The following is a 15219-nucleotide window of genomic DNA, read 5'->3' on the forward strand; positions in this document are numbered from 1 at the left end:
TGGTTCATCAATACAAAAGCTGGGTCAGGAGTAGCCAGCCTGCTTAGTAGGGTGGACAATATTCTAAAGATTTCGGGCCCAGGCTGCTATTTAAAGAAAAAATAAAGTTGAAGAAGATTGCAGTCAGACTTGGATGTGGATGTGGATTATTGGATGTGGGTGGATAGAAACCTGTTGAGTTACATAAGCGATGAGATAGTTCTCTTTCTCTTTGTCGTCAATATTGACTTCCTTCTTGTATACCATTTCTAACAAAAATTTGCCTCATGATATTCTCCTACAGGAGATCTGATGGGTACAGCCATGGAGAACCTTGATCGTCTTCTTGCCATGCCATCTGGGTGTGGAGAACAGAATATGGTCCTCTTTGCCCCCAATATCTTCATTCTGGAATATCTTCAGAACACTAATCTGCTGACACCAGAGATAAAGCACAAAGCTATCGGGTTCCTGGACAGTGGTGAGACATGCTGGGCCAGATTACCTCTCTTTTTTACTAACTTTATATATCCTTTTGTGCATATTAACTATCGCTTATAATGAAACCGCAAGTTTTGTTAAAAATAAAAAAAACAGCCTTCAGGTGAACGACAAGAATTATAGCAAACTTTAATCCATAATTTTACCTTCATCTGAAATAAAAAAGTTTGATTATGATATTTCTCAGACATATTGGAAGTAAGAAGATCAAAGAGGGGGGGGGGGGGGGGTTTAAGTGCTTCAAATGGTCTGGAAATGGCCTGACCCACATCCCAGTTAAATGGTAGGTTCGAGAGGGGTGACTCAGTGGGACTTTAAAGGGAAAGGACAAATACTTACTTTAAAGCAAAGGTTTTTATTTTACTTCATGTAAAAAATGTAGTAATATGGGCAAACGGCAGCCCATCTAGTAAGGGGGTATGTTTGAGTGTATAGATACAAAAAAACAAGACAGGATGCAGTAAACAATGAACACAAAGAGCAAAATACAGGAAATATATTCCTATTCCGATGCGTTTTGAGTATTTCAAACTCTTCTTCAGGGAAATGAATCAGCACAAATACAGTATAAATCTATAAAGAAAAAAATAACATAAGAATACATAGCTAATGAGCAAAATACAGCGGTTATAGTCACAGTGGCATACTGACATTGAGTAAGAACTGTGTTGTACTGACCCTGTATCAGAAGCTCGGTATGTCACAAATGCATCCATATATACAAATAGATAAAAACAGTTATAGAACTCAGGGAAACAGGATAAACACTGCCTTGTATCTCCTCATACCCGACGAAGGACCCAGGAGGTGGAGCCTGATCCTTAAAGTAGCTCCCGCCCTAGTTGGAAATGCCCCGAACCTCAAGGAAAAGGGGTTCACCCAACAAAGGGCATCAGTGGGAGTCCCTCTCAAGACCCGCAGGGGGTAATCTATAGAAAATATGTATAGATGCAAGTAAATTATATGCTCGGGCAGGTCAGCATAACCGCAATGACTGACCGGGTATGGCATATAAATAAAAAATAATAAAGGGATATATTACCTTGGAAGCCACTGAAAAAAAGAGAAATGGGGGAGGATTGTTTTTTAACGTACAGGCTGGCATCCTTAGATGTTAGGTGGGCTGAGAGTGGTAATGATGGGTAGCAGGCAATTAATGGTAGGTCTGAGGGTAGTAATGGGAGGGGGAGGGGAGAGGGAGGAGGAGAGGGTTGGAGAAAAAAAAGGGACCCAAAGAAGGGTCTTTCCCTATAAAAGGGAACAGATGATCGGTGACAGCCACAGTAGGAAGCACAGGGAGAGGTTTGTTTACACAGACCTCTCCTCGTTCTTCAGCTCTGTGACCCGATCACGGGACACCAGTGGTGATCGGGTCCGCTGATCCCGCAGCCACGGTCACGGAGCTCAGGCGGCGCGCTCCCGACCCACAGCTGGGCACTTTAAGAGCAACGTACAGGTACGTGCTTGTGCCCAGCCATGCCATTCTGCCAACGTATATGTGCAGGAGGCGGTCCTTAAGTGATTAACTGACAATTGCGTGGTCGTGCGATGTGGCTCACAAACAAAAATGACATCCTTTTTTCCCACAAATAGAGCTTTCATTTGGTGGTATTTGATCACCCCTGCAGTTTTTTTTTTTTGCGCTATAAACAAAAAAAGAGCGACAATTTTGAAAAAAGAGCAATATTTTTTACTTTTTGCTATAATAAATATCCCCAAAAAATATACAAACAGAATCTGAACAGAACAAAGGTGCACACATCGCTTCAAGCAAAAAATGGACACACCAGATCCAAGGTGCTGATCCCAGCTCATCACCGTAGGCAATATCAAGAAGAGAAGAAAAGATTGATCGCACACTTGAATCCAAAAGATTCTTGTCACAAGCACGGTTCTTTTTTCGTGAGAAACGCGTCAAACTGATCATTGTTGCAATTTTGTCTGGCTCATGACAATAAAGAAAATTCAACAGCATCTTTTGGATTCAAGTGGGCGATCAATGTTTTCTTCTCTTCCGGACAAGATTTGTGCTGGAGGTAGAGGAGAAGTGTATCTACGGACTGTATATAGTTGTCTCCCTCATTGCCTATTGCCTTGATCAAGTGGACATCCCATAATATTCCTATCCCTATCCAAGTTTATTCCCCTAATAAAAATACAAAAACCAGCACTGGACTGTTCTTCTGACTCAAGTGTGTTGTGAAGATGCGGTGTGCCTGGCTGTGCAGGGTGGGGGATCCCTTTATACGTGCGTCTCCTTTCGGTGTGCACTACACATAGATCAGTAGTAACTTATTCACCCCCTCTTACTAATGCTGAGTAGGGATGAGCTTCGTGTTCGAGTCGAACGTACGTTCGACTCGAACATTGGCTGTTCGTCCGTTCGGCGAATTCCGAACGTTTTGGCCGTTCGCGTCAAAATTCGAGTGACGCGCGCGCGGACCACAATGCACTGCGTTGGCGCAGTGCATTGCTGCCCGATGATTGGCCAAGCATGCACTGTGACCCCGCATGCTTGGCCAATCGCAGCGCCGGCAGCGAGGAGAGCCATGATTGGCCACAGGCATCCTGCCTGTGGCCAATCATAGCTCAGGCTGTGTAGTGCATGCCCCACACTATATAAGGCCGCCTTTAAGGCGGCCTCCTGTAGTGTGTTACTTTGCATCTGAAGCAGTGGGTGTTCTGTGTACCTTCAACACAGTACACATCAATCGTTTTTGGCTGATTTCCTATCTTGCTGCTGTGTAGTGGTTGTTGTCTGTGCCCTGACTGCAGTATACACCACTATATTCACCTCACCTATATAGCTAGTGATCTAGCTTTAACCACTTAACAACTGCCCATTGCCGATTAACGGCTTCAGGGCGGTTGTTTAACTCAGAGAGGCCGTTAATTAACGGCCTCCCAGAATTCTGCTCTCGCGTGCCCCGAGGTGTGCGCACTCGAGAGCATCCGTGACCGCCGGGTCCATAGGACCCGGCGCATCACGGTAAACGGCCGCTCATAGCGGCCGTTTACCACGTGATTGCTCCGTCAAATGACGGAGTGATCACTTGGAAACAAACCGGCGTCATGTTATGACGCCTGTTCCTCCCTCCCCTTTCTGTAACGATCGGTACAGCGGAGGGGAAAGAGATCTGCGTCAGCAGCGATGTGGGCTGCATCTGCAGTGCCCACATCGCTGCTCACCGAATTTAACCCCTCAATTCCCTGCCAATACTCTGCAATACCAGTGCATACTCTGCAGTACCCTGCCATTACTCTGCAGTACCCCGCCATTACTCTGCAGTACCCCGCCATTACTCTGCAGTGCAGTACCCCGCCATTACTCTGCAGTGCAGTACCCCGCCATTACTCTGCAGTGCAGTACCCCGCCATTACTCTGCAGTGCAGTACCTCGCCATTACTCTGCAGTGCAGTACCCTGCCATTACTCTGCAGTGCAGTACCCTGCCATTACTCTGCAGTACCCCGCCATTACTCTGCAGTACCCCGCCATTACTCTGCAGTGCAGTACCCCGCCATTACTCTGCAGTACCCCGCCATTACTCTGCAGTACCCCGCCATTACTCTGCAGTGCAGTACCCCGCCATTACTCTGCAGTGCAGTACCCCGCCATTACTCTGCAGTACCCCGCCATTACTCTGCAGTACCCCACCATTACTCTGCAGTGCAGTACCCCGCCATTACTCTGCAGTGCAGTACCCTGCCATTACTCTGCAGTACCCCCCATTACTCTGCAGTAACCCCCATTACTCTGCAGTACCCCCCAATACTCTGCAGTACCCGCCATTACTCTGCAGTACCCGCCATTACACTGCAGTACCCTGCTATTACTCTGTAGTACCCCGGCAATACCCCGCCAATACTCTGTAATACCCTGCCATAAATTGCCATACCCAGCCATACTCAGAGATACCCAGCCATACTCGGTGATACCCTGAAATACCCAGCCATAGACGCCCCCCACCCCTCATCGCCCTCCGGTGCTTCTACCAACTCGCCAGTACGATCAAAGCCAGAATTTTTTTTTTTTTTTTTATTTCAGGCTTCCCAGCCTAGAGGTGAGATGTGGGGTCATATTGACCCCCCAGATTTCACTGTAAAGAGGACCTGTCACCCCATATTCCTATTACAAGGGATGTTTACATTTCTTGTAATAGGAATAAAAGTGATCAAAAATATATTTTTGGGAAAAAAAATGTCAAACTAAAATAAATAAAGTAAAATGAACAATAAAAAAATAAAATAAAAATTAAAGCGCCCATGTCCCCATGTGCTCGCATGTGCCACACATGTGAGGTATCGCCGAGAATGTTAGAGCGAGAGCAATAATTCTAGTCCTAGACCTCCTCTGCAACTCAAAACATGTAACCAGTAAAAAAATATTTAAAGCGTCGCCTATGGGGATTTTTTAAGTAGCGACGTTTGGCGCCATTCCACGGGCATGTGCAATTTTGAAGAGTGACATGTTTGATATCTATTTACTCAGCATAACTTCATCTTTCACTTTATGCAAACATTGGGCTAACAAGTGGTTAATAATAGAGCTTGCAGTCAGTAGTGTTAGGAGATGCGTGCTGTCTGCGTGCTCTGTACCCAGTACATACCGCTATAATATAGGGCAGGCCCCTACTTTCAAACATCCAACTTACAAACATCTCCTACTTGCAAACGCAAGGAGACAGCAGCAAGTGAGATGAAAAAAGATGGACGACAAAACAAATTATACAGGGGTGATAACCCTTCCCTATGTTTTCCAAAAAGCTTAAAGATAGTTTTTTTGACTGGAGCTACACTTTAAAAATGTACCAGTTGAAAATGACAAACAGATTCAACTTAACACAACAAACCTACACAGTCCCTGTCTTGTTTGCACCGCCTGTATACTGCTGTTCTGAGTATATAGGGCCTGGGGGCCACACGCATTTCCTTTTTTTAATATGGGTACGGGGTTCCCCTTAATATGCGTACAAGACCCAAATAGGCTGGTAATGGGCAGGGAGGGCTACCCATGCCATGTTTCTCAATGATTTTCAACCATATTGCAGGAACCAGATATAACATTAAAACCGCAAGCAGTTTTAAATGGTGTTATTTCCGTTTAATGTCATTTTGTGCAGGGACTGTTCTAAACACGGGAAACACGTGGCACTTCACAGGCATACTACAGACACCCCGCAGGCACCATATTTAAAGGAATATTTCACTTTTTTTTTTTTCCACTTTAATCGTCATTAAAATCAGTGCTCCCGCCAAAACGGTAGTTTTTAAAACTTTTTTTTGCAGTGACCCATGTCCCCTGAGGCAGGAGGCAGGTCGCCAAACCCTTTTTAGGACACTATCTTGCATATTAGCCGTTAAAATTAGCACTTTCCAATTCGAACGTTCGAGTCCCATAGACTTCAATGGGGTTCTAACGTTCGTACCGAACGCGGGGGTCGTTCGCAAGTTCTGGTGCGAACCGAACCGGGGGGTGTTCGGCTCATCCCTAATGCTGAGGACACATATTGGAAAAGATTTAGCAAAAATGTACACGGTTAACATAAGCAAAATGGATGAAGCAAAGGATAACACAGAATTCCAAGTACCGGTATACATTTTTACCTTGGATTTTCACTGTTTGCATTAAAAATATACTTTAATTCTGCTTGTAGCTTCTTTTCTCAGGTGATTTAAGTCTTTAGAGCTTTTGTAATGTATTACATGCTGAATGGAGATGTAAAATTCCAACTCCAGGCTGTTGTTAAATTTACATATAGTAGGATCACTCTGCACTGCGTGGGTAAATGCTCATTTTGCTAGGGGGTAAAGGAAAAAGTACAAATACTTACCTCCCACCAGCATTTACTGCTCCTCTCCCTCTTCTCCGTTGTTCTACATTTTGGAATGTGAGCGGGCCCTCTCTCTCTCTCTCTCTCTCTCTCGGGCTGCTGGTCCTGCCCTGTATAAGATGATGTCAGAGAGCTGCAACTGCCCAGGTAGCAAAATTAAACAGCGTCCAGGGAAAGGAGAAAGCATGTGGGAGTTATGAATAAGGTGCTTGGGGATCAGATCAATAAGGTAAGTATGTGTACTTGCTCCTTTTCCCCATTACCTAAAGAACATTTAAACCATCCAGTGCAGGGTGGAACCCACTACATGGGCAAATTTAACAGCAGCCCTTATTGGGGTTTTAATTGTGATATGTGGCATTTCTGAATGGAACCTGCTATACTTTCGATTTTTACAGGACTTCAGCGGCAGTTGACATACAAACGCAACGACGGGTCCTATAGCGCCTTCGGTCAGAATGACCCACAGGGAAACACATGGTAGGTGCCTTTTTTTTTCTACTGGATATTTGCATATAGAGTGCTGAAATCCATAAAAAAAATTATGTTCAGTAACACCTTGGATTATGAGCATAATACACCCCAGAAGCATGCTTGTAATTCAAAGCACTCGTATATCAATGTGAGTTTCCCCATAAGAAATAATGGAAACTCAGAGGTGCGGGGGCACTGGTGTATGCAGTACTGTATGTGGCCAGAGGTGCAGGAGCGCTGGTTTATGCAGTGCTGTGTGGCCAGAGATGCGAGGGCGCTGGTGTATGCAGTACTGTATGTGGCCAGAGGTGTGGGGGTGCTGGTGTATGCAGTACTGAATGTGGCCAGAGGTGCAGGGGTGCTGGTGTATGCAGTACTGTATGTGGCCAGTGGTGTAGCAGGGGTGCTGGTGTATGCAGTACTGTATGTGGTTAGAGGTGCGGGGGCGCTGGTGTATGCAGTACTGTATGTGGTCAGAGGTGCGGGGGCGCTGGTGTATGCAGTACTGTATGTGGCCAGAGGTGCGGGGGCGCTGGTGTATGCAGTACTGTATGTGGCCAGAGGTGTGGGGGCGCTTGTGTATGCTGTACTGTATGTGGCCAGAGGTGCAGGGACGCTGGTATATGCAGTACTGTATGTGGCCAGAGGTGCGGGGTCGCTGGTATATGCAGTACTGTATGTGGCCAGAGGTGTGGGGGTGCTGGTGTATGCAGTACTGTAAGTGTGCAGAGGTGTGGGTATGCTAATGTATGCAGTACGGTATGTTGCCAGAGGTGTGGGGTTGCTGGTGTATGCAGTACTGTATGTGGCCAGAGGTGTAGGGGCGCTGGTGTATGCAGTACTGTATGTGTCCAGAGGTGCGGGGGGCGTTGGTGTATGCAGTACTGTATGTAGCCAGAGGTGCAGGGGCGCTGGTGTATGCAGTACTGTATGTGGCCAGAGGTGCGGGGGGCGTTGGTGTATGCAGTACTGTATGTGGCCAGAGGTGCAGGAGCGCTGGTGTATGCAGTACTGTGTGTGGTCAGAGGTGCGGAGGCGCTGGTGACACTTGGAGACGCTCTGAGACATTTGGGAACTGTTGACACTTTGACACTTGTCTCTGAGCGTCTGAGTTCTCTAGGAAGCGATTGGAGCCATCAGCGCCCTCGGACCTCTGGCCACATACGGTAATTTTATACACCAGCAGCTTGAGTCCTGCTTGTCTTGCGAGACAGCCCTCGCAAAGCAAGCCAGGATTTAAAAGATACATAGCTAGTCTTGCGAAACGCTCATATACCGCGTTACTTGCAAACTGAGGTATCGCTGTATTTAGTTATGGATGTGAAGGAATAGAATCCTTCAGGTTCTTGTTTTATGTGCCATGATCTTAAGAGTTTGTGTGGACCAGTGTAGGTTGGCTCAACCCTGCCTGCGTTAATGTGGTCACCACAACCAAAGTGCCCCTCAGCGGCCTCAGAGTGTACATGGACACATTTCTATTATGCCAAATCAAGGACATATTCCTTCTTGGGTGTTTTGCATTGTGATCAGCAAAACAGGCAGGTGCTTGTGTACACTGCATGGCCACTACCTCTAGGATTACATTTTAACATCGGACATTGAGTCCGCCCGACCCACGGGCACGCTCCAGCAGCATGCAGCAGGAGCGAGAGCGTGCCTGCCCACAACTGCGCCTGCGCAAGCCATCGTACAATTACGGAGTTTTCGTGTAGCGTTGCCAACCTGCCGCAGTATATGTACGTGAGCTGGTTGGCAAGTGGTTAAACACACTGTTCCATTACTTCTGCCTTACTTCCTGGACAGACTTTAGGTCATGACACAGGAAGGAGTTGACCAGCTGAGGGTAGATAATGCAGGGAGTGTGCTAATTAGGTCAGCTGGTCAACTCCTTCCTGTGTCATGACCTAAAGTCTGTCATGGAAGTAAGGCAGAAGTTACGGAGCAGTGTGTTTAAACAGCTATGAAGAGAGTAAGGTAAGCCGGTGTAGAATTAATGGAAAGCTATTTAAAAAAAAATATATATACATGAATGCTATAATGGGGTTATTACATAGGGTAGTTGGAATTTAGAAAAAAAAATAACAAAGGTGAACTTAGACTTTAATTTAGTCAAAAGCAGACAAATTATGTTGCTGTGTTCACTAAAGCTTTATTTTTAAACATTATTTACTTGCTACGCAAGATTCTAATTCTGTCTGTAGATAATTAATTAGGGTTGATTTACTAAAGGCAAATGGGCTGTTCTCTTTGCAAGGGAAATTAAATTTAGCTTAGAGAATAGAGTGAAGCTCTGTTGGCTTCCATCATCCAATCAAGTACAAGCAAAAATATATATATTTTTTAATTTCCCTTGCACATGATTGGGTATTCTTAGAAAAATACATTTTCACCACATTCACTGGTGAAAGGGAATTTTCATTATATTCCCTTTCAAGTTGAATAGCCTGTTTCCATTAGTACTGTAAACCAACCCAAGTTTTAATGTTGTTTTTGGTATAGAACAAAGACTATCAACCATTTTTATGTACTTCTATGTATGAGAGGGAGACTCCAATTCTGTTATATTATCTGTGTGAGATATCCCAGGAAAAGCTTTGAAAAGCCATCATTTGAAAGTGCAATATCATCTGCATTATAAGCAGTATCTCACCTTACTTTTCCAAGCAGTGATTTTGATTACTATATTTGCTATGTGACATATCTTCTAAATAAGACAGGCCATAAAATTATGCTTTTTATGCTACTGATTTCCCCCCCATCCGCACATTCCAGGTGGATGTGGAAATCACTCCCGCTGTGTCATTGTAGTCGGCCGATGGAGAGCTACAGCTGACAGCACTGATCATTCAGAAAAAAAAAAACTAATAGGCTGGTTGTACACAAGTTTTTTTTAAATACATATTTTATTTGTGTTTAAGAAAGGGATACAAGTAATACTGGTAAAACATATGCCTATGAAGCATGGAAGCAAGATCCGAACAGGGTTATTTTCCGGAGAACAATAGCACATTATATTTGACAGTAATAGATTTCAAAGGAAACTACCGACTTTGACCTAAGTTATTATATGAGGAAGCTTGGATGGAGAGGTGTGACCTCTGCTTCTGTTGCCCCTCTGGAATCTGGAGGAGGAGGGGTCACCAGGGTCAGCATCCTAAATGCTAACTGGCATAAGTCAAAAGCTAAATAACTACAAAATCAATGTGACAGTGATACCTATAGGTTAACTGGCTAAACTTGAGTTCTGGGTTCCACTTATAGCGGGGGGGGGGGGGGGGGTGGAGAAGATGGGGCTGCAGGGAGCTTAACGTAGTATTACCTTGTTGGTCATATTCAATCTGTAGGTGATGAGGTTGTTGGATCTATTGAAGAGGTAAGTCCAAGGTTGAGATTGTGATATGTAGAATACCATATCTCGTAAAGGTAAGGAGACAGTAATGGCTCCTACATACGATCAGACTTTTCGACGGGAAATGTTGGATGTGAGCTTGTTGTCAGAAAGTCCGACCGTGTGTATGCTCCTTCAAACATTTGCTGTTGTAATTTCCACACACAAATGTTTGAGAGCAAGTTCTCAAATTTTTTGATCGTGTGTACACAAGTCCGTTGCACAAAGTTCACACATGCTCTGAATCAAGCAGAAGGAGCCGCACTGTTTATTGAACTTCCTTTTTCTTGGCTCGTAGTATGTATTGTACGTCCCCGTGTTCTTACGTTCGGAATTTTTGCCCAACATTTGTGTGACCGTGTGTATTCAAGACAAGTTTGAGCCAACATCCTTCAGAAAAAGTTTGTGTTCCTGGAAAGTTGCCTTTATGAAAGTCTGCCATCTTTAGGAGAAATGTTTTTCCGGGCCTGATTTGTGTGACCATACCTCTAGTTGTTCTATGTATAGCAGCAGTTTCAGTTCCCTCTTTACCCCCCATAATGGAGGGGGGTTGAGGTGATAACCAATGTTTGAGGATAGTCCTCTGCGCTGTTAGTAAACAGATGAAAATCCATTGAGGAAAGTGATTAGTTCTAGAGGGGGTATGGGCCCCTTTATCTGGAGTGTATTGGTCGCAACCAAAAAGCATAAGAGTGGGATCCATGGGTATTGCGACCTTAATTATGCCTAACACATAAGACACGTAGCACACAGCTATTGATGGACAGGACCATATACGGTAGAACAGTGTAGGACGATGTTCCTTGCAAAGAGGGCAAAGCTTCACACTAGGCGAATCCTGTGGTATGGTGTAGGGTACATACACTCTATGAAGTAGTTTAAATTGAGTTTCCCTTCAGTATTCATTTGATATTGTTTTCAAGGTTGTTTTATACCCTTTTAATAGTAAGGGAGAAAGGTTGTCTTGAGGGATGTAAAGATGTAAAGATGTATACAGGCTTTAGAGGCTGTATATTCCAGCGGTTTGGTGAAGAAAAGTAGAAGGGGGGTTTAGACCTCCGAGGTAAAGATTTTTCGATTTGCTTACACAAGTTAATCAATAGATTGAATTGTGTGCAACAAGCTATCCCATACGTGAATCGAAATGTGGCTGTCCCTGCTGAACCAGCCAAATTTTGATCCATGTATAGTTGCTGCCTATGTGTAAGTGCATGAATCTTCTCAGATGTATCCCTTCTTGCTCTGTGATCATATAAACCTTGGTTCATACCTAAAACTGAACTCCAGGCAAACAGGTAAATACACAATTACAACACATTTGTAAGATTTGTTATGCCTTACAAAGGATTTTTGGTTTTATTCAACGTTTCCTAAGATTTACACAGCTTTGCCAGACCCCTTTCCCCACAAAAGTTAGTGACTTGACTCTTCTGTACTGCAGTTAAGCAAAACAATAGTTGCAATAATTGTTTAACTTTCAACAATTTTCTACAGGCTAACTGCCTTTGTGGTGAAGTCCTACAGCAAATCCCGGCCTTACATATTTATAGATGATAGTCACCTCAAGGAATCCATCACCTGGCTAAAGAACACTCGTAATGAGTCAGGCTGCTTCAACAGCGTGGGAAGGCTTTTCAATAATGCAATGCAGGTAAACACTCTGCTCTGTACTATTGGCACTGCCTGCACAGAAAAGCATTGAGGAGGACTGTAGCGATTTGTATGTGGTGATCATGAACCGGAGGTATACTGCCCTGGACTAGATCTTCAATGTGTCCACTAAGTGTACAGCTTACTTAACTATATTATTCTCCCAACTCTACATCCAGGTTATTTATTTATTTCAAATATTACCTATAAATCAAAGTGTTCTTCCTCTTCTTTCCCTAGGGATGCCAGGATAGATCAGAGCAGTTCTGATTGGTCAAACATGGTCATGTGCCATGTTGACCATTCAGAACTGTTCTCATATGTCCCAGCTTCTCCAGTGAAATAAAAGAAAGAGCAGCTTGGTTTTCAAACACCTAGACCGCTGAACCAGGCTGCATGGATGAAGTTAAGTGCATTGGGGATTGGGTGGGGAGGTGCATGGCATTTGTTTACCATCCACTACCAGTGCTGGAAGAGGGGAGAAAAGACCCTGGGTCATTACAAGACAAGCCAATATGCACCTGGAAAGGTACTTGCTAAATGTTTAAAACTATAATTGCAGAGGAAGAGAGGAAAACAAGCAACCATGGCTGTATCTCCATCATAGTGGCTCATCGTGGCCATGGAGGCTACAGTGGGGGTATTTCAGGGGGAAGGGAAGCTCCAGGGTCTGAACTGCCAATCCTGAAGTTGAGGGGCTTTAAATGAATCATGTGGGAAGTAATGACTGGATCTTCTTTATTGCTAAGGCCATAGAGGGCATGATAGCTAAAGCTGTGACCTTTAATAAAAGTATTAATATCAGGATACAACATGCTAGTATCCTGCAGTGCTAGTAGGACTAGATATGTGGAAACAACATGGAAGAAACCAGACTAAAATCTAGCTAAAAACATACATTTTAATTTAAACACAATAACACAAGTGATATAAAACATAGATACAGCAACCTATATACAACCCAAAGAACACACGTGAAAATCATGAAATTAGCTGCCTAACTACCATATTTTTCAGACCATAAGACGCACCCCCACCATAAGATGCACCTAGGTTTTAGAGGAGGAAAACGAGAAAAATGGTGTACTTAAATATTTTCCAGTGCCTATGAAATGCAGCCTGACTAGGGCCAAAGAAATACAGCCTGACTATTGCCATAAATGCAGACTAACCATTGCCATAAATGCATCGGGGACCAGACAGAGCAGGGTAAGGTATAATGTAATAGCCCAGATAGCAAGCAATCGAGCTGCAAGTTTGAAAATGACTTGCTAAGCTATTGCTAGACTTACCAGGCTTCACAAGTTTGTTACACAATTGCAGCAAGTCCACATTGCATGACTCCAGATCAACTTTCTTTTCAAACATTCTGCAAGTCTGGTGCAAGTTCTGCTTCAGTTAAGTTGTGCAATAGTCATCCCACCACAGGGGGTCACTGTGGCTGAATTTTCATGCTGTAGACTTGCAGAGCTCTTGCTGTAGACTCACCACTACAACTTTGCTCTTGTTAGAGACTTGCCACGCAAATTTGCTACAAATTGGAAAAGTGTCAACTAGAACTTGTGCTTCAAGTTCTCTGCAAGTATAATAACAGATTTACAATTCAAAACTGTCACAAATTTGTAGCACATTATCCTTGCTATCTGGGAGGGAGCAAGAATGGGGACCTCAACAGGTAACAAGTACAGGGTGTAACAGCTGCAGAGTGTGCAGGTACACAGGTAAAACAATTAGACTATGGGTTTGATTTACTAAAGGCAAATAGACTGTGTCTGCAAGTGCATTTTCTCCAGAGCTTTGTAAATGAATTAAAGCTCCACTTTGCAAAGACTGCAATGAAAAAAAATGATTGGATGATGGAAGTCAGCGCAGACCTTTTCCTCATTTACTAAGCTCTGAAGCAACTGTAGTTGCACAGTGCACAGTCTATTTGTCTTTAGTTAATCAACCCCAATGTGTGACTCCTGAAATGGGGCTAAATAACCTCTCAGGAGCCATCATTTGGTGATCACTAATTGCTAGAATGGCTTACTGTTGGGACAATCACACTGGGGACCAGAGTGGCACTGGCAGCTGTGCTCGTAACCGTTTAATTTAAATGTTCATATTTTAAGTTGAGGCTGTGTTTTTTGTTACAGGGAGGTGTGAAAGATGATATCTCTTTATCTGCTTATGTTACAATTGCACTGCTGGAATCTGGTTTATCTACTGAAGTAAGTAACAAAGTACAATTAATGCATTGATTTACGTTACTGTAAAGAGAATGGTTATGGGAATGTGACTGATATCTTAGAACAGCATGTATATTGTTCCTTGCATATACTGGGGCACAAGGCAAACCAAAGTCACACCAAGGAGATCATATATCAGGTGAGAGTATGTGAGACATAACTAAGGATTATTTAAAATGTCATCTGAATGGGCAAAATACAGTGACTTTAACCACCTTCAGACCGGACCATTTTGCTGGTAAATGACCAGAGGTCTTTTTACAATTTGGCACTGCGCTGCTTTAACTGGTAATTGCGCGGTCATGCAATGTTGTACCCAAACAAAATTTGCGTCCTTTTCTTCCCACAAATAGAGCTTTCTTTTGATGGTATTTGATTGCCTCTGCGATTTTTATTTTTTGCGATATAAACGTAAAAAGACCGCAAATTTTGAAAAAAAATGATATTTTCTACTTTTTGTTATTAGAAAAATCCAATAAACTCAATTTTAGTCATACATTTAGGCCAAAATGTATTCAGCCACATGTCTTTGGTAAAAAAAAAGTCAATAATTGTATATTTATTGGTTTGCGCAAAAGTTGTCACATCTACAAACTAAGGTACGTTTTCTGGAATTTACGCAGCTTTTAGTTTACGACTGCCTATCTCATTTCTTGAGGTGCTAAAATGGCAGGGCAGTACAAACCCCCCCCAAATGACCCCATTTTGGAAAGTAGACACCCTAAGGAAATTGATAAGTGGCATGTTGAGCCCATTGAATATTTTATTTTTTTGCCTCAAGCGATTGAATAATGACAAAAAAAATTTTTTTTTTTTTTTTTTACACAAAGTTGTCACTAAATGATATATTGCTCACACATGCTATGGGCATATGTGAAATGACACCCCAAAATAAATTCTGCTGCTTCTCCTGAGTACGGGGATACCACATATGTGGGACTTTTTGGGAGCTTAGCCGCGTACGGGGCCCCGAAAACCAAGCACCGCCTTCAGGCTTTCTAAGGGCGTACATTTTTGATTTCACTTCTCACTACCTATTACAGTTTTGAAGGCCATAAAATGCCAAGATGGCACAAAACCCCCACAAATGACCCCATTTTAGAAAGTAGACACCCCAAGCTATTTGCTGAGAGGCATTTTGAGTCCATGGAATATTTTATATT

The 15219-nt window shown here is 43.4% G+C and overlaps 1 protein-coding gene across 2 annotated transcripts in view; it reads left to right on the top strand.

Moving 5' to 3' along the window:
• LOC143930918 (alpha-2-macroglobulin-like) overlaps window positions 1–15219 on the top strand; it is a 177152-nt gene that overhangs the window by 120688 nt on the left and 41245 nt on the right. For both annotated transcript variants that reach the window (XM_077455604.1, XM_077455605.1), the window contains exons 24-27: window positions 284–460; window positions 6712–6793; window positions 11670–11826; window positions 13964–14038. In XM_077455604.1, coding sequence (XP_077311730.1) covers window positions 284–460; window positions 6712–6793; window positions 11670–11826; window positions 13964–14038 — 491 coding nt within the window. The remainder of the gene's footprint in view (window positions 1–283; window positions 461–6711; window positions 6794–11669; window positions 11827–13963; window positions 14039–15219) is intronic.

This window comes from Lithobates pipiens, unplaced genomic scaffold (assembly GCF_037356315.1).
Source record: "Lithobates pipiens isolate NorthernLeopardFrog02 unplaced genomic scaffold, aLitPip1_a1.2 Scaffold_25, whole genome shotgun sequence".
Taxonomy (NCBI): Eukaryota; Metazoa; Chordata; class Amphibia; order Anura; family Ranidae; genus Lithobates; species Lithobates pipiens.